This window comes from Tachypleus tridentatus, chromosome 6, assembly GCF_004210375.1.
Source record: "Tachypleus tridentatus isolate NWPU-2018 chromosome 6, ASM421037v1, whole genome shotgun sequence".
In the NCBI taxonomy this organism is placed as follows: domain Eukaryota; kingdom Metazoa; phylum Arthropoda; class Merostomata; order Xiphosura; family Limulidae; genus Tachypleus; species Tachypleus tridentatus.
In genome coordinates, this window is record NC_134830.1 from 168,035,587 (window position 1) to 168,055,396 (window position 19,810).

General features: G+C 32.7%; 1 protein-coding gene across 8 annotated transcripts in view; it reads right to left on the reverse strand.

Annotated features, from left to right (window-relative positions):
• LOC143254404 (uncharacterized) overlaps positions 1–19,810 on the reverse strand; it is a 101,044-nt gene that overhangs the window by 53,529 nt on the left and 27,705 nt on the right. For 7 of the 8 annotated variants that reach the window (XR_013030182.1, XM_076509514.1, XM_076509517.1 and 4 more), the window contains 8 exons: positions 16,190–16,222; positions 15,560–15,592; positions 11,743–11,814; positions 10,559–10,603; positions 10,174–10,227; positions 9,845–9,880; positions 9,451–9,504; positions 5,937–6,020 (listed from right to left, as the gene is read on the reverse strand). Coding sequence is in view for 7 of the 8 variants with exons in the window: in XM_076509514.1 (XP_076365629.1) it covers positions 5,937–6,020; positions 9,451–9,504; positions 9,845–9,880; positions 10,174–10,227; positions 10,559–10,603; positions 11,743–11,814; positions 15,560–15,592; positions 16,190–16,222 (411 nt within the window). In the remaining variant the exon portion in view is untranslated. The remainder of the gene's footprint in view (positions 1–5,936; positions 6,021–9,450; positions 9,505–9,844; positions 9,881–10,173; positions 10,228–10,558; positions 10,604–11,742; positions 11,815–15,559; positions 15,593–16,189; positions 16,223–19,810) is intronic. The other variant, XM_076509518.1, reaches the window with a different exon arrangement.

Below are 19,810 nucleotides of genomic sequence, written 5' to 3' on the forward strand. Positions count from 1 at the left end.
AGTATACTGACTGTACACTAGTGGGTAGAAAATACTATAGTATACTAACTGTACACTAGTGGGTAGAAAATACTATAGTATACTGACTGTACACTAGTGGGTAGAAGATACTATAGTATACTGACTGTACACTAGTGGGTAGAAGATACTATAGTATACTGACTGTACACTGGTGGGTAGAAAATACTATAGTATACTGACTGTACACTAGTGGGTAGAAAATACTATAGTATACTGACTGCAAACGAGTGGGTAGAAGATACTATAGTATACTGATTATAGAATGGGCATTGAAAGATACTATAATGTAATGACTACAGACTGGTGTTTGGAAGATACTACTGTATACTGACTACAGATTGGTGGATGGAAGATACTATAGTATACTGATTATAGGTGGTGGTTGGAAGATACTATAGTATACTGACTATAGGTGGTGGTTGGAAGACATTATAGTATACTGACTACAGACTGGCAGTTGGAAGATACTATAGTATACTGACTACAGACTGGCAGTTGGAACATACTATAGTATACTGATTACAGACTGGCAGTTGGAAGATACTGTAGTATACTGACTACAGACTGGCAGTTGGAAGATACTATAGTATACTGACTACAGACTGGCAGTTGGAAGATACTATAGTATACTGACTGCAGACTGGCACTTGGAAGACACTATAGTATACTGACTACAGACTGGTGGTTGGAAGATACTATAGTATACTGATTGCAAACTAGTGGGTAGAAGATACTATAGCATACTGACTGTACACTAGTGGGTAGAAGATACTATAGTATACTGACTGTACACTAGTGGGTAGAAGATACTATAGTATACTGACTGTACACTAGTGGGTAAAAGATACTATAGTATACTGACTGTACACGAGTGGGTAGAAGATACTATAGTATACTGACTGTACATGAGTGGGTAGAAGATACTATAGTATACTGACTGTACATGAGTGGGTAGAAAATACTATAGTATACTGACTGTACACTAGTGAGTGGGAAGAAGATACTATAGTATACTGATTACAGACTGGCAGTTGGAAGATACTATAGTATACTGACTACAGACTGGCAGTTGGAAGATACTATAGTATACTGACTGCAGACTGGTGGTTGGAAGACACTATAGTATACTGACTGCAGACTGGTATTTGGAAGATACTATAGTATACTGACTGTACACTAGTGGGTAGAAGATACTACAGTATACTGACTGTACACTAGTTGGTAGAAGATACTATAGTATACTGACTGTACACTAGTGGGTAAAAGATACTATAGTATACTGACTGTACACTAGTGGGTAAAAGATACTATAGTATACTGACTGTACACTAGTGAGTAGAAGATACTATAGTATACTGACTGTACACTAGTGGGTAGAAAATACTATAGTATACTGACTGTACACGAGTGGGTAGAAGATACTATAGTATACTGACTGTACATGAGTGGGTAGAAGATACTATAGTATACTGACTGTACATGAGTGGGTAGAAAATACTATAGTATACTGACTGTACACGAGTGGGAAGAAGATACTATAGTATACTGATTACAGACTGGCAGTTGGAAGATACTATAGTATACTGACTACAGACTGGCAGTTGGAAGATACTATAGTATACTGACTGCAGACTGGTGGTTGGAAGACACTATAGTATACTGACTGCAGACTGGTATTTGGAAGACACTATAGTATACTGACTGCAGACTGGTGGTTGAAAGACACTATAGTATACTGATTGCAAACTAATGGGTAGAAGATACTATAGTATACTGACTGTACACTAGTGGGTAGAAGATACTATAGTATACTGACTGTACACTAGTGGGTAAAAGATACTATAGTATACTGACTGTACACTGGTGGGTAGAAGATAGTATAGAAAACTGACTATACACTAGTGGGTAGAAGATACTATAGTATACTGACTATACACTAGTGGGTAGAAGATACTATAGTATACTGATTACAGAATGGGCGTTGAAAGATATTATAATGTAATGACTACAGGCTGGTGTTTGGAAGATACTATTGTATCCTGACTACAGACTGGTGTCTGGAAGATACTATTGTATACTGACTACAGACTGGTGTTTGGAAGATACTATAGTATACTGACTACAGACTGGCAGTTGGAAGATACTATAGTATACTGACTGCAGACTGGTGGTTGGAAGACACTATAGTATACTGACTGCAGACTGGTATTTGGAAGACACTATAGTATATTGACTGCAGACTGGTGGTTGAAAGACACTATAGTATACTGATTGCAAACTAATGGGTAGAAGATACTATAGTATACTGACTGTACACTAGTGGGTAGAAGATACTATAGTATACTGACTGTACACTAGTGGGTAAAAGATACTATAGTATACTGACTGTACACTGGTGGGTAGAAGATAGTATAGAAAACTGACTATACACTAGTGGGTAGAAGATACTATAGTATACTGACTATACACTAGTGGGTAGAAGATACTATAATATACTGATTACAGAATGGGCGTTGAAAGATATTATAATGTAATGACTACAGACTGGTGTTTGGAAGATACTATTGTATCCTGACTACAGACTGGTGTTTGGAAGATACTATTGTATACTGACTACAGACTGGTGTTTGGAAGATACTATTGTATACTGACTACAGACTGGTGGTTGAAGGATACTATAATATAAATACTGTGGAACGTTGGCTGGAGGCACAACGGCTGCCAAAATGTTGCAGAATACTATAGTACTACAGAGTGGTGACTGGGGACAAAAAGACTGTAAAATTGTGGCTGGAGAAGACTAACGTTAAAATGTTTATATTGTTAAGAGTTGGATGAATTTCATAAAATAAAAGTACCATGCACTGCTGACATACATCATAAACTGGTTCTGTGTGATAAACACTATGATAGGTGCCAAAAAGTAAAGGTGGAATCTTCAGACATAAGTAGCACAAGGTCATTATTACCTGTATTGTGTACACTATTTCCAGAGAACCAGGAATCAGAAAGGAGGGCATAAGTATTTATAAATTAATTACATTAAGCCAAACATTTAGTAATTACCTCAAATCATTCACAAGAAATTAAACACCTCATTAACGAGTGTAATTGTTAATGAATACTAACAAAAAAACAGTGATATATCTGAAGAAAATGTTTTGTCTCCTGAGTTTGCTCTAATATTTGTAGTAAAACAAAGTAAGGTGACATACAACTATTTGTTAGCTCAAACATATGAGATGCATTCATATCGCAACATATCTTAATTATTACGAGCGTCTTATGAAAGCAAGCTACCGAAAAAGGTTAAAACTAACCACCAGGGCCGGCATGGCCAAGCGTGTTATGACGTGCGACTCGTAATCTGAGGGTCGCGGGTTCGCATCCCCATCGCGCCAAACATGCTTGCCCTTTCAGCCGTGGGGGGCATTATAATGTGACGGTCAATCCCACTATTCGTTGGTGAAAGAGTAGCCCAAGAGTTGGCGGTGGGTGGTGATGACTAGCTGCTTACCCTCTAGTCTTACACTGCTAAATTAGGGACGGCTAGCACAGATAGCCTTCGAGTAGCTTTGTGTGAAATTAAAAAAACAAACAAACTAATCACCAACTTTGTAGTCAAAACAGCTGATTAAGTACACCTGTTAATAAACTAATCACCAACTTTGTAGTCAAAACAGCTGATTAAGTACACCTGTTAATAAACTAATCACCAACTTTGTTGTCAAAACAGCTGATTAAGTACACCTGTTAATAAACTAATCACCAACTTTGTAGTCAAAACTGCTGATTAAGTACACCTGTTAATAAACTAATCACCAACTTTGTAGTCAAAACAGCTGATTAAGTACACCTGTTAATAAACTAATCACCAACTTTGTAGTCAAAACAGCTGATTAAGTACACCTGTTAATAAACTAATCACCAACTTTGTAGTCAAAACAGCTAATTAAGTACACCTGTTAATAAACTAATCACTAACTTTGTAGTCAAAACTGCTGATTAAGTACACCTGTTAATAAACTAATCACCAACTTTGTAGTCAAAACAGCTGATTAAGTACACCTGTTAATAAACTAATCACCAACTTTGTAGTCAAAACAGCTGATTAAGTACACCTGTTAATAAACTAATCACCAACTTTGTAGTCAAAACAGCTGATTAAGTACACCTGTTAATAAACTAATCACCAACTTTGTAGTCAAAACAGCTGATTAAGTACACCTGTTAATAAACTAATCACCAAGTTTGTAGTCAAAACAGCTGATTAAGTACACCTGTTAATAAGCTAATCACCAACTTTGTAGTCAAAACAGCTGATTAAGTACACCTGTTAATAAACTAATCACCAACTTTGTAGTCAAAACAGCTGATTAAGTACACCTGTTAATAAACTAATCCCCAACTGTGTAGTCAAAACAGCTGATAAAGTACACCTGTTAATAAACTAATCACCAACTTTGTAGTCAAAACAGCTGATTAAGTACACCTGTTAATAAACTAATCACCAACTTTGTAGTCAAAACAGCTGATTAACTACACCTGTTAATAAACTAATCACCAACTTTGTAGTCAAAACAGCTGATTAAGTACACCTGTTAATGAGGAATATTAATTGAACTTAACACTATTAACACAAATTTCTGAATTAAATAAAACTGTCTAATTTTTCAACCACAGCCTGCTATAAACCAGTGCTGACAAGGTTTTTCCACAATACCAGTTTCGTCAAGCCATAATAACTCAATTCTACATAACAAACGATATAAGCGAAATTTTCACTGGTTTAACAATAATCTTTAACCACTTTATGTAATGACAGCATTTCTGTTGCTCATTAATATGTTTTGTGTGGTTAATGACTTACATTTTAGAGTATAATAATAAAAATGAAGACCAACTAACAGTCTGATGTACTTTACTTTTACTAAAGAAAATAATAACGTATACAAACTTTATTTTCTCCTTTGAAGAAAGCGCATAAACTGTGAATCTCAAATCTACTATGGATAATTTTGTCATTTTTAAAATAGCCTATAAGTCATTTTTTTGTGTATTAAATACACTAGCTAAACCGCAACGGTTTCAGAATCTCCGGTTCAACAACCTCTCCCACACTACCATCTAGGTTCTCTGATCAGAGGTCCAAATTACAGTTTTATCTTGAAAAGGAAAGATGAATGATACTGCCATCTATTGGTAAAAAAGCAACAAAACTGACTTTATCGCTAAACAAGATGAGTTCCGCATACCAAGAACTAACCAACCGTTTGGTATAAAAGTACCTTATTATGCTCAAATAATAATTTTTTGAAATACAGTAAGCACATATAAAGTATGAAATGTTCTTGAGTGGTGTATACAGAAATAATTTGCGAGAATGTGAGAGAACTAAAATACGTAAACACGAATAATTTGGACTTATTCAAATAGCATCCAGTTTGAATTTTTCGAAAGAAACATAACTTGTGTTTTACAGTTACATCAATGTTATAAAAGCTGTCTGCTGTCGTCCCTAATTTTATATATTGATCAAAGAGAAAGATGGCAGCACCCTACCACTCACACTAACGGACTAACTATTAGTCTTGTATCGCGCACACAGGTTAAAGTGCAGGAAATACTTTTTAGTAACACGCAGACTCAAACCTACCTCGTCAACTCTAAAATTCAGAGCTATATCATATAGCCAACCTGAACCTACTAAGAATGAAACTTTTCATATTAAGAAACGATAAAGAATATTATTTATCACATACAGTTATACTAATTCAAAATTTTAAAGTTACATTAAAAATAAAAAAATAGCTGATGTCTTCTTTCTATCTAAATGCAATCCTATTATCTAATCTGGTAATAAAAAGTCATTTTTCACTTCATACTATTCTGGGAGACAAGTGGGTGTGACTCACCTTATTAGGAGGTGCCCACCCACAGCCAGCAAAAGGCAGACCATCAGAACCAAGAGGACAGGGAGCATCTAAACCAGGAACACCCTGTAGATGAAAACTTGTTATAACAGCACCCTCAACTTGAAATCCTTGCTTAATACACACACCCACAATCATGATACGACAAGTAAATTTCATTTTGATACACTATACAAACTATAGTCCCCTGCTGATACAGCAGTAAGTCTACAGACTTACAATGCTAAAATCAGAGGTTTGAATTCCTTCAGTAGACTCAGCAGATAGTCCAATGTGGCTTTGCTATAAGAAAACACTCACACACCTATACAGACTATTAATTACTATTTAATTACTATACAGACTATTAATTACTATTTAATTACTATACAGACTATTAATTACTATTTAATTACTATACAGACTATTAATTACTATTTAATTACTATACAGACTATTAATTACTAATTGCAACAGAGTAATGTGACTATAGAACTAGAAGTAAAGTATAGAAACAAACATTTTAAGTTTTTTGTTTGTTTTTGCTAAGTAATCACCAACAGGGAAAAACAAATAAATAAAGGTTTCTTTGCTTACCAAATACAAAGATTTACTGTTTAAATAATAAAAAAATATTTTGATTATTCTTTCACTTATTAAGCTTCTCAACAATAAATTGTTTTAAATGAATTATGAAAAAATTTACAAAAAATATGTCAAGACAATGAGTAACACACTTTGTTGAATTTAAAATAATAAAACTAGGCTTTAAAACAGGATTCCAGCATAGAATTGCCCAACATGTTGAGGATATTCAATGATAAATGAAATAAATACGTTTGTTTTCAACCAATAGCATGCATAAGAGGTGGGAAAAGCGTCCACGTCCTGAAATAACTCTACACAAAAACAAAACAGTAATGCTGTTTGTTTCCATTCATACGATCTACGTTCATGTGTTGACATAGTTTTATCCATCTAGACTTATATATAGTTGTAATGTACCTCCTTCCTCCATTAGAAGTAAAATTTAGATTCCTGCACACAGCCCTCTCTTTAACTGTTTTTTTTTTTTAAAGAGTGTCTAATTTAGGTTGAGAATACAAAAAAAATTACTGCTAATGTGTATTTCTGGAATGAAGTATGTATTCAAGTTCAAATAAGCTGTTATAAGAAGAAGACAACTTTTAATCATGGCAACATAATATAATGTTTGGGACAACATGGAACCTATTGATTCATCTTGGTTATTCTGCCCTCTAAACCAAACTTAAAACCAGCCGTTAATATTCATATACTTATTACTGCTTTTCTTCAACTCACTTAAATTTACTACCTCTACAATATTCCAAAGTCCAACCACCCTGTAAAACTGAAACTGTCTTAGCTTAAAATGGCTCCTACCATTATATTTGTATCTCATAGTCCTACTGTTCTCACTGTTAAATATGAAAAATATGATGCATCAACAATATCAATTCCCTTTACATTCTTAAACACCTCAATCAGATCCCCCTGACTCTTCTTTTTTTAAGAGAGGACACAATTTGAGAGGTTTCAACCACTTCATGTATAAAAATCCCTCCATCCAAGGAATTATTCTAGTAACCCTTTTCTGAATCCTTTCCAACTTTCAATATCCTTCTTAAGGTAAATATCCCAAGGCTGAACACAATATTCCAAATATGACTTAACCAGAGACATGTACTATGAAAGTACACCCTCTTTAGACTTGTTTAAATATTTCTGTAGATACAACCTAAAATGCTACTTGCCTTACTACAAGAAACAGTACACTCATTGGATGGCTTTTGAGACCAATTGACTATTACACTAAGATTCCTATCCTTCAAAACAGTGTTAAGGTTGTTCCCATACAAATTATACTTATAAATGAAATTATGATAACCTTCATGCATTATCTTGCATTTATTATAATTTAAATCCATCTGCCATTTATTTGCCCAACTCAATAAATCATCTAAATCCTTTTGTAAAGCAGCAGCATCCTCTTCACAGCCAGCAACACCCAAGGCCTTAATATCATGAGCAAATTTAAGTAATTTATTGACCATTCTTTCATCTATGTCACTGATGTAAATCAAAAAGAACAGAAGCCCTAAGACTGAGGTTATAAATATCCCACTTCTGATATTAATTCAGTTTACATAAACTCCATTTGTAACAACCCTCTGCTTTGTTCCATCTAGTCACTCTTCCTTCCAATTAGTTAATTTATTCCTCACACCTATAGAAATAGTTTTTACAATCCTTTTATGTGGAACCTTGTCAAGTGCTCCTTGAAAATCCAGATACACCAGATCTACACCATTACCCTCATCTACATAACTGGTAACCTTTTTAAAGAATGTCAAAAGATTTGTAGGGCAAGATTTTCTTTTAGTGAAACCATGTCAGCAATCTAATGAAATTCTATACTTTTCTAAACAACGTTGCAAAGCATCTTTTATCAGACTTTCCAAAATGTTTTCTATAGCTCATACAAGACTAAAGGGTTTATAATTACTGGGACAATTTTTATCTCCTCCAATCCTCTGGTACTTGCCCACTATTCAAGGATTGACAAGAAATAGTTATATATGGTTTACATATCCAATTTTTAATCTCTTTCAAAACCCTTGGGAAAATATTATCTGGTCCAAGAGCCCTATCTTTTTGTTTTTCAACTTCCCTCTTTTTTTCTTAACCAGCTCTTAACTGATTCAGTCATCTTGTGTCCATTTATCAACTGTTCAAGATGTGTACTACTGCTTTAATTTTTATCAGTAAAAACTATCCCATAATCATTATATACTAGCCTTCCTCTACCATCTCTCAAAGGTACTACCTTCATTATAACATTTTTGTTTATCCTTAATGTATTTAAATAAATCCTTACTGTTAATTTTAAATTTTCAACCAACCTTTTCTCATTAATCCTTTTTGATATTCTAATTTCCTGTTTCAACTTTCTTCAAATTCTATAATCTTCTAAGTCTCCTGTGATACCAATATATTTAAATTTAAATTTCTTGAATTTATAATGCTTTTTGTTAATTTTCTGTCTTATTTGTTTGTTTTTGAATTTCGCACATAGCTACTCAAGGGCTATCTGTGCTAACTGCCCCTAATTTAGCAGTGTAAAACTAGAGGGAAGGCAGTTAGTCATCACCACCCACCGCCAACTCTTGGGCTACTCTTTTACTAACGAATTGTGGGATTGACAGTTACATTATACATTATAATGCCCTACGGCTAAAAGGGCGAGCATGTTATGTACCACCCAATCCAAAAAAAACTCTCTTTTTCCACTGAATTGATTCCACAAGTCCAACCAGCCAATTTGATTATCCTTGTATAATAACGTAAGCCTTGCTTTTAGCCTTAGTGAACTACTTATAGCTTCATCCCCATAGTTAATCCTGAGTAGTATCTCTGACAAAAGTAAGTTATTGCCTTTTCCTTTAACTGCTATATGGAGAAATACATGAAAAACATTAATTTCATATTTACTTACTCGATCACCTGGTTCTCCTTTATCACCTTTCTTCCCTCTTCTTCCCATCATACCCTTCAAAATGTCAATTCTACATCAGTACCATATAGATTTGATTTATATGTCTTATAGTTTCCCTTTCTTGTTTCAAATATAAATTCATGAGTTCCTTGTTTTAAATAAAATCAGTTACTAATGTAACCATGCTTTATATTAATGTTTACAGTAAATAATGATTTGCATCTATTTCAATGACATAATTGAGAAAATAAACAATTTTAACTTCTGCAAAAAATATGTTAAATTAAATAGAACATAAAACTTCAGATAGTTAAGTAAAAAGATCCATAAAACTTCAACATCAAAATAAACCATATGCTCATACAAAAGAAAACTCAAAAACCAACAAACTTACACGAGGTCCCATATCACCCTTGTCTCCTTTAGGACCCTATTTACAAAATTAAATAGGATTACTTAATATGGAAAGCCATAATATAATAGATAATATAAACCAAGTATATCTATCACTGTAAAACTATTAAAAATGCTTTAATTCATATACTTATATGGCTTGTGCTACACGATATGTTCACATTGGAGAAATAACCAAGTAATTTCATCAGTCAATTAATTACAGTAGTTATCAAATATTTTCAGTATTTTTTCATTTACATGACCTTCATTAATTAACTTCATGTAATTTATAAGATACAATTACAAAAATATTTAAAACACGTCTACCCTTTCTCCTGGTATTCCATCAATTCCAATTTCACCTTGCAATCCCCTTGGACCCTACAAGAGTTTTTACAAATTTTAGTGCTTTCAGTGTAAATTCATTATCTTAAAAATAAGCAGGAATAAATTATACATCAGTAAACCAAATAATTAATATTGTTATAAATTTTATTTATATACAAACACATCTGTGCAGTTTCAAAATAAATTTTTGAGATAATGAACTCGACTTTTATTTTGTTATGACTTTATTTACCATTCATTTATAATTCCTTCTATTGTTTAATTCAACTATACATTTTTAGTTTAGATAAAGTGCTAACTTATATTCTAGCTAAAGCACATTACATTAGGTCATAAAAGTGTATAACATGTAAGAGTTACTTACAGGTAATCCCATGGGTCCTTGATTACCCTTTTCCCCCTCTTCACCCTAGTTTATAACATGTTAACATAGTTGTTGAGTGCACGACAATGTAATATTACTTGTCAGTAATAAAAATTGAACTATTACTCACATTCATCATGTCAAATAAACATGGTCTTACATATATATATGTACACTCCTCAATGATTCAAATAAACATGGTCTTACATATATATATGTACACTCCTTGATGAATCAATCTTCCTATATGCATTTTTTTCTTCAACGTACGTTTCTTTAAAGCAGGTGTTACAAATCATTGTTGCAAAGATTGTTTGTTTTTTGAATTTTGCACAAAGCTATACGAGGGTTATCTGTGCTAACCATCCCTAATTTAGCAGTGCAAGACTAAAGGGAAGGCAGCTAGTCATCACCACCCAATGCCAACTCTTGGGATACTCTTTTACCAATGAATAGTGGGATTGACTGTCAAAGTACAACACCCACACAGCTGAAAGGGCATTCCAAAGATGTCTTATTTTACCTCATAATTCACACACTGTTGTTTCGTTGTATTCCAACAAAAATCCTAAAAACTTTTGAATGACTGTGATTATATAATTTTTTGTTGTCTTTCAAAATTTGTAGTGCATACTGGAAAGATTTACACATTTGATAAAACATTTAGAAAAAAATAATCTTTACACTTCTGATATGTATGTCACTTTAACCAACATTACACTTTTGCAGCTTAATCAGGGTTAACATACACAACTCAACGTTGGTTAAAATAAAAATAATTCTTTTATATACATAAATATGGACTATAAAAGTCGTTTTTTTTTCTAAACTTTTTAACAAAATTCAACTATGTAAGCAATACAAAATGAAAATAAAATTATGCTGTATTTTAACATTGTCAAATAAAACTAATGTAATAATTTTGTTCACATATTATTTTCTGCAGGTGAAAAAATACTGAAGATATGATATTCTGACATAGGAAAATTTGAAATTAAGTGTGTATTTGAGTGCAATATGAAGGAAACTATCAAAACATTGTCTATTTATATCTTGAATGACTGTTTGACAAAACACAGACATAAAACAGTATGTTTTTTTACTTATATTAAATATTTAAGTGAATGAACACAATACAAAGGAATTCAGCTTTACATATCAAATGTCTATAAGTGCTAACTTACACGGTCACCTTTTATCCCATGTGTTCCCTTGTCACCCTTCATTCCTGGTGGGCCTTGTGCTCCTCTTAATCCCTAAGCAGAAAAAATAACCATAAGCAGAAATGCCAACTATTTCAAATGACTGAGGGTAATGATTGTAGACAGAGCCCTTTATCATTTGCGGCTGCTGAGCCTGACCAATGTCTCTAAGCTGTTTATTATTACATTATTATTAAAACTATTATTATTTATTACTGCTATAGATTGCTCATTTATGACTGTGTTTTGTGTATTTAATAAATAAATTAAAAAAATTCTTTTGAAATTATGTCTTTCATTTAGTTCAGAGTAACAAACATACTGGTAAAACAACATTGAATATGCACAAACAGTAAGCAGAAAAAGCCTTTGTGTAAGGACTAGTTTATATCATTGATATGCAAAAACGGCTCGTTTGGGTTGAGAAAATATTTTACATAGAAGAGCGAACAACGTTTCGACCTTCTTCGGTCATCGTCAGGTTCACAAAGAAAGAGGTAACTGACCGGAAGCTGACCACATGTTTGAAAGGGGTTGTGTAACTGTGTGTCGAAATGTAGAGGGCGGTATTAGATGTTTGAATATATAATTTTATTTATTTTATTATATTAATATAGGTATAAAAGCGTTCCTTTATATTGGTTTATTTTGGGTTTAAGTTGTTGTATAAGTAAGGCTTCTTTAATTTTGCGTTTGTTTCTTTATTTAGTATTTTAGTGTTTTCTATGGTTATGTTGTGTTTATTTGACTTGCAGTGTTCGAAAACGTGTGAAGGTGACTTTTTATGTTCTTTGAATCTGGTTTCCATTTTTTCTACTTGTTTCTCCAATATAGAAGTTTCCCAGTAACCAGTTAGCAACCCTCATAGAATTCACCACGATAAAGACAAACTTCATGTTCAACAACCAAAACTATATACAAACAAATGGCCTAAGCATGGGCAACCCAGTATCACCAGTTCTAGCCAATATTTTTATGACACAAGTTGAAACACAAGCAATTAACACAGCATTACATCCACCACTATACTGGTACAGATATGTAGATGACACGGTTGCGGGATTCAAATCTACAGAACACATACTTAATTTTTTCAATCACATTAACTCTATACATCCCAACATTAACTTCACATGTGAACAGGAAGAACGCAATCAAATATCATTTCTTAACCTCAAAATTACAAGAACTGACACACAATTCAAAACAGAAATCCACCGAAAAATCACCCATACTGGACTATACATTCCTTGGGACTCAGCACATGAAACAAAACAAAAACTCAACATACTAAGAAACCAAATAAACACAGCCATAAAACTATGCTCACCAGATAAAATTAACGATGAATTAGACAAAATAAAACAATACTTCATCAACATCAATAAGTTTCCTCCACAAACCGTAGAAAACATTATACGCACACACCTAGACAAAAAGCAAAATCAACCACCAACTAAAGTAAATACAGCTCACGAATCAAAACCACGAAACCATATACTGCTGTATACCATATATTCCTGACATCAACAAACAAATAACCAACATTTGGCAAAATTAGTAACAAAATATGACATTCCAGTTAATACCAAATTTATTCAAAACCAGGCACAAAACTGAGGCCTATACTATGTAAAACTACACTGAAAACACCACACCAACATTATTTATAAAATACAATGTGATAACTGCCACGACTTCTATATTGAGAAACAAGTAGAAAATGGAAACCAGATTCAAAGAACATAAAAGTCACCTTCACACGTTTTCGAACACTGCAAGTCAAATAAACACAACATAACCATAGAAAACACTAAAATACTAAATAAAGAAACAAACGCAAAATTAAAGAAGCCTTACTTATACAACAACTTAAACCCAAAATAAACCAATATAAAGGAACGCCTTTATACCTATATTAATATAATAAAATAAATAAAATTATATATTCAAACATCTAATACCGCCCTCTACATTTCGACACACAGTTACACAACCCCTTTCAAACATGTGGTCAGCTTCCGGTCAGTTACCTCTTTCTTTGTGAACCTGACGATGACCGAAGAAGGTCGAAACGTTGTTCGCTCTTCTATGTAAAATATTTTCTCAACCCAAACGAGCCGTTTTTGCATATCAATTTCTCAACAAGTGGGTTTCTCGACATCACTGATTAGTTTATATCATATTTATGACACTTATTGTAATAGTTTTGCGGCTGTTGCAGCCTTTGCTTTCACGAGAATGTCTCTGAATGGTTGGGAGTTATAACAACATTGTCCATTTGAATGCATACACAGCCATATTCGATATATCAGAGTCTGGGAACATTTTCTCAATAGATGTCCTGCATGATCGGCTACAGCTAGGGGTAAATTATGAGCAATGAGGAATTGCGTGAACATCACTTCTGCATTTATGGTTTCATATTCTGAATTCTTACTCATAAATGTCGTTATCTGCATCGTTTTTGTCTTCGCTTCAGCCTTTTTGGTGAGATGCCGATTTTGTATATCTGGAACAATCGTTTATCCCGCCATGCGCAACAGAAAAATCGATGTGACAAACTGTACAAAACACATGACTGTCACAGACTTTTGATGCAATGCCAGATATTTTGCACTATACTCTTTCCTAAATTTTTGATTCACAGTTTTAATCCTTTTAGATTTGCCAGAAACAAGACAATCTGTTGAACGAGGCCTCTATTTTTTTTCCAACTTGTGAACGATCGAATTGGTGCTTCTATGCCGCTTAGAAAACGAGAAATACCCATCTACGCAAGCGCTGATTGGCTGACAAGCACTGATGACGTAACTATGGATTCCCCCACGTACCCAGTATGGAGAAGCACCGCACTCAAACTACTGGTAGACGTCAAAGTTACAAATATTTTTTATTATTTCAATCACAAACATGATTATTGCAAGTAGCCATTTGGATTATGTTTTTATTTATTATCAAATTTTATTTGTATCTCACTAGAAATTTTCTTTTCACCCCTTTCAAGTCCTGGGGAACAATTCATCACTTTATTGCGTAGGCCTATATAATATATAATAATTTGGGAGTTGCAACGAGTAATATTTGTCTGTATGAGCGTATAGTCGAAATGTATTCACCAAAATCGTAATGATTACGATCAAATCGTAATAGTTGGCATCTCTGCATAAGGCTCGCTCTAACGTTGTAGCAACCATAATGTAATAATTCAAAATGAAAAACGTTTTTATGTAGAAAACATTGAAGATTTAAATTTAAACCTAAAGTCATGTAAAATATTTCATTTTATACATGAGGCATTTTAATACTGTTTTTAAGTTTTTGGATTATGGTTGTTGATTTGTTTTGTCACTTATATATTATAAAATGGGTTTAGTAAGTTCTTGCATTATGATTGTTGATTTGTTTCCTCACTTGTATATTATAAAATGAGGGTAACAAAATGGGTTTGGTTAATATTAGAGTTAACTATCCCACATGGCATGGATGTTTATGGAAACACTCCAATAAAAAAAAAATGAAAAAAGCTTGAGACAACCAAGAACTAACCAGAATTAAATTTACCATGTATAAAAATAAATCAGTGTGATACCAGCTGATATAAAAACCTTATCTTTCATACAACAAAATATATCGAAAATTACAAATGTTTGAGACGTAGATGAAACACTACAAGTGGTTTTGAAACGAAGTAGTTTTCTATTACTTCCTGTATTTTAAAACTGACTGAATGGTCAAACCTCATAGAAGCAATACCACAATATTTTAATAATATATCTGAAGCATTTCCACTACTTACTGGAAGACCAGGAGGTCCTGGAGGGCCTGTGACCTGTAAAAAAAAATCTTTATCATCTGGTTAAATCTCTAACTTTTTGAATTAGGATTAATGTTGCATATTGTTTATTAATATAATACTGAACTTCTCAGAACCTTCTACAATTCAAATGCACCAAATTATGTATTTTATGTTTTAATTAACAAACTTGATTCAGTTGTTTTTCAGTAACACTATAATATATTAGTACTTTAAAAACACTGATCAATCATCATTAACCTGTTAATAAAAAAACATAAATTTTTAAGACTATAAAAACTGAAACTTTTCAAATAATAACCATAAAATTTAGAATAAAAACAATGATGAATACATAGAAAACCAAAAAATACTTGAATATATTTATGAAGGACAAAAATATATGGGGTAATATATTAAACACAGAAACTAACACTACTGTATTGTGTAAATCTTAAGACAGTTCAGAAGTTGTCTTTCAATGGTCTTTATGGAACTGAATATATTTACCATTTTGATTATTGTTTTGTACACTTTTAAACTGATCTTAACACAAAAAAAAAAATTTTGAAAGTGAAAGAATCTTGTATAGTAAAACAATTTGAATGAAATACAAACTTAAGCAGTACTTACAAATTCCTTTGTGCCTTCTAAGCTACCATTAATCTGATAATGAAAAAAGTAATAATTGAATCATAAAAGTAGATTTATTGTTGTAAGTTTATCTTTCAATATTTTAATTCACACATACAGGGAGCATGTTAATGTATCATAACACAATATCTAGATATTTATTGAAAGTTAAGCATCTGAAAAGTTCAAGTTTTATTTAGAAGTAACAGTACAATATAAATATCAGAATTGGTGCTTTAATTAAAAATAAGTTAATAAATTAGACAGTGAGAGCTATTGCATCCATTTTCAGTTAGTGAGTTAGTTAACACAGTTACTGCTGATTGGTTAGGGAGGAAACTTTGCAGCTAAGTAGATTAGTTTTGAGCTTCTGATGAAAAGATTTTTGTGAAGTGAGGCTTACCACTGAATATGGAAAGTAGTAAATGTTATTGAACAAATAAATTTATTTCTTATCATTAATATGGACTGAACATTAAATATTTTTAATAAATAATCTAAATGTCATTGAACAGATAAATTTGTTTCTTATCATTATGTGGACTGAACAGTACATTACTTCTAATAAATAATCTAAATGAGCCCATATAATAATAGAAAATGTTTCAGCATGGTTTCAGAAACAGGATTATTTTGGTGAAAATAAAATAGAACTTTGACTGAACATTGAATTCAAAATGAAAACATGATAACAAAGCAATGTTAAAACTCTGCTGGAAAATATGAAAAAGTTAAAAGAAAAAATCACAAAATATTATGAAAAACACAAGAAGAAAGAGAACAGGTCATGCAGAAAAACTGTTGTTTTCTTCGAATTTTGCACAAAACTATTCAAGGGCTATCTGTGCCATCCATCCATCCATAACTTTGAGTTAACAGATTAGACAGAGGGCAGCTTATCAACCTCACCCACCACCAACTCTTGGGATACTCTTTGCTAACAAATAGTGGGACTAATTGTCACATTATAATATCCCCATGGCAGCAAGCATGTTTGATGATGTTGTGAGTCAAGTGCTCTAACCATCAAGCCTTTCACAAAGAAGAAAGAGATAAACAACAGAAGACTGAGAAGAATGAGCCAGGAATTTAAGAGAGGAGTTAGGAAAAAACAAAACATAATATTTAAATGAATATAAAGAAAATTAAACATGATTGAAGAAAACATCCACAAAGCTTGTGCGAGTTTACAGAGTGATTACATACAAGATTGAAGGCACAAAAAGAGGTTATAATAGTAAAATTGTAAACATACAAAAAGGCACTTATAATACACAGAAAAATTATAACAACATAATAAATGAGGAAGAAAATTACATTATGACAAAATAAAAGATTTGGAAAAAAACAACAACTAGCAAATGCAAAGATCACACTAACCATATCTATTTCTAAGTCCAATCATAAATTTCAATATAAAACACTATTTACTCTTTAATAGGTAGTAAACGCATCTATTCAGACCACACCTGTTACCATTATTTCTATGTCATCTTTAATTGAAGAATTTTCCTGGCGTACTACAGTCATGATAGTATTATTTCACAGTTAACTGTTCAGTTCCTTACATCATCCAGTGAATAAGCCAACACAAGGCACAACAGATTCAGTTTGAACTAATTTCCAGAGTGAATGGGTTAACTCATTCTAACTCAAGCTAACTTATCTTTCCACTTGTTTAAAAGGAACAGCCTTGATGATGTTAAGAAACTTTCTGGCTGAGATTTGTGACATTTATGAATTATTGACACCTGTCTCATCAAATAGGTTCAGAGTGATATACCAGAAGAAAGTATCCAGATCAAAATCCCATAGTGGAGTACAGAAAAGAGAGATTTTAGCTAAACTTGTGGAATATTTGAAAAGACTTGCCTATCATATCCAGATGTTCCATGTGAAATAATGGTTTCTTTGGCACGTGACCAACAGATGTCAAAACAGATGAAGATATGAGAATTTTCTATATTCTCCATATAGTACAGAAACATCATTTCCCTATAATGACAATCTAGACTCTAGATGAGCTAAAAGGATGACTTAACAGCTGATTATATAGAATAAACCACAAGACAATAGTTGTTTCAAGTGTGCACATTGCTAGGAACTTCAAGTTCCTAAATGAAATGAAAATTCCTCCCAAAAGACACTAAAAAAAAGGGAAGATTTGTAAGTGTGGGAAGTGTGGACTTACTCTTATTGTAAAAAGTTTCTCAACAACTCATGAGGGGTAAGCAGCTGACATAGGGGAGAAGTGTAAACTGGAAACTTACTTCATGTAAAGACATGAAGTTAGGCTGGCTTCAAATAGCTTCTATGATCAGGTAATTCTTGTGTGCTTGATGACAATTACTGCACCAGAGATTGAATTTCCAGTGATAACAAAGAGAACAAGATTTATTGTCAGAAGTTTAGTAGCACCAAACACTTTAGTTTGTCTTGAGATATTAATATTTGGAAGAACTCTTATAAATCTGTAGAAAAAAATAGTATAATTATGGCCACAAACTCAACAAGCCATAAAATCTAAGTTTGAAAGATGTGATGATGTTGTACAGGTTGTACTTCCACATCAAAGACATTCAGAAGTAATTACTTGTAAGGAAAATGAATAAAGTCTGACATCAAAGTCTCATAAAGGATAGTTTACCACATCACTTACAAAAGCTGTATGACTAAAGTTGTGGAGGCCTTACAGCCGATGAACGTAAAAGGTAACATGACTTTCTCATGAAATATCAAGATACATTTTCCAGTGGACCTCATTACCTAAACCAAACAAATATTTCACATGAATGATACTACAGGGTGTTCAGAAAGTCACTGTGCACTTATATATTTATTAACAGACATGTTTCAATATGGAATACAGGAGGTAAATATGAATGACAATTATAAACAATGTTAAAAGTGACCCCCATTGGCATCAATACAAGCCTGGATCCTTCTTATTTTGTTTCTAAACATTGCTATCAGTTGCTGGCTTGAAATAGACTGAATAAAATATGATTACAAAACTGCACAGTGACTTTTCAAACACCCTGCAGAAATGCAGTCCCAGTATGCCAATTGGTCAGATATCTTCCAATTGCAAAACGAACTGAAGCTTTCAAGGAGATAAAAGCAATGAAAGAACAAGGAGCTACACAACCAAGTACTAACTGAAGGTTAGCACTCACTTTACTTGTGAAGAAAAAGGTTCTGTGTGACCATAAAGTGAATCAAGTCACACAAAACATTGCCTACCTACTGCCATGGGTTGACTCTACTCAGGATGCTTAATCTGAATGAAAGTGTTTTTCAACATTGGATCTGAAGAATGAATACTGGCAAATACACATTGGTCAAGAAAATACAGAGAACAGCACTTACTGCAAGAAATGAATTGTGATAAGTTGTTGGATTACCATATGGATTGTATATGTACCTATTAAAATTCAATAACTGTGTTTCAAAATATGTAGCATATACTGGAAGGATTTATACATTTTGATAAAAGTTAAGAAAAAATGACCTTTACACTTCAGATAAAGATAAAAGAATATAATTTTATCTCAACCAATGTTTCACCTTTGTGGCTTCTTCACGGTTAATATACACGTTACCCTGAATATGTTGATGCAT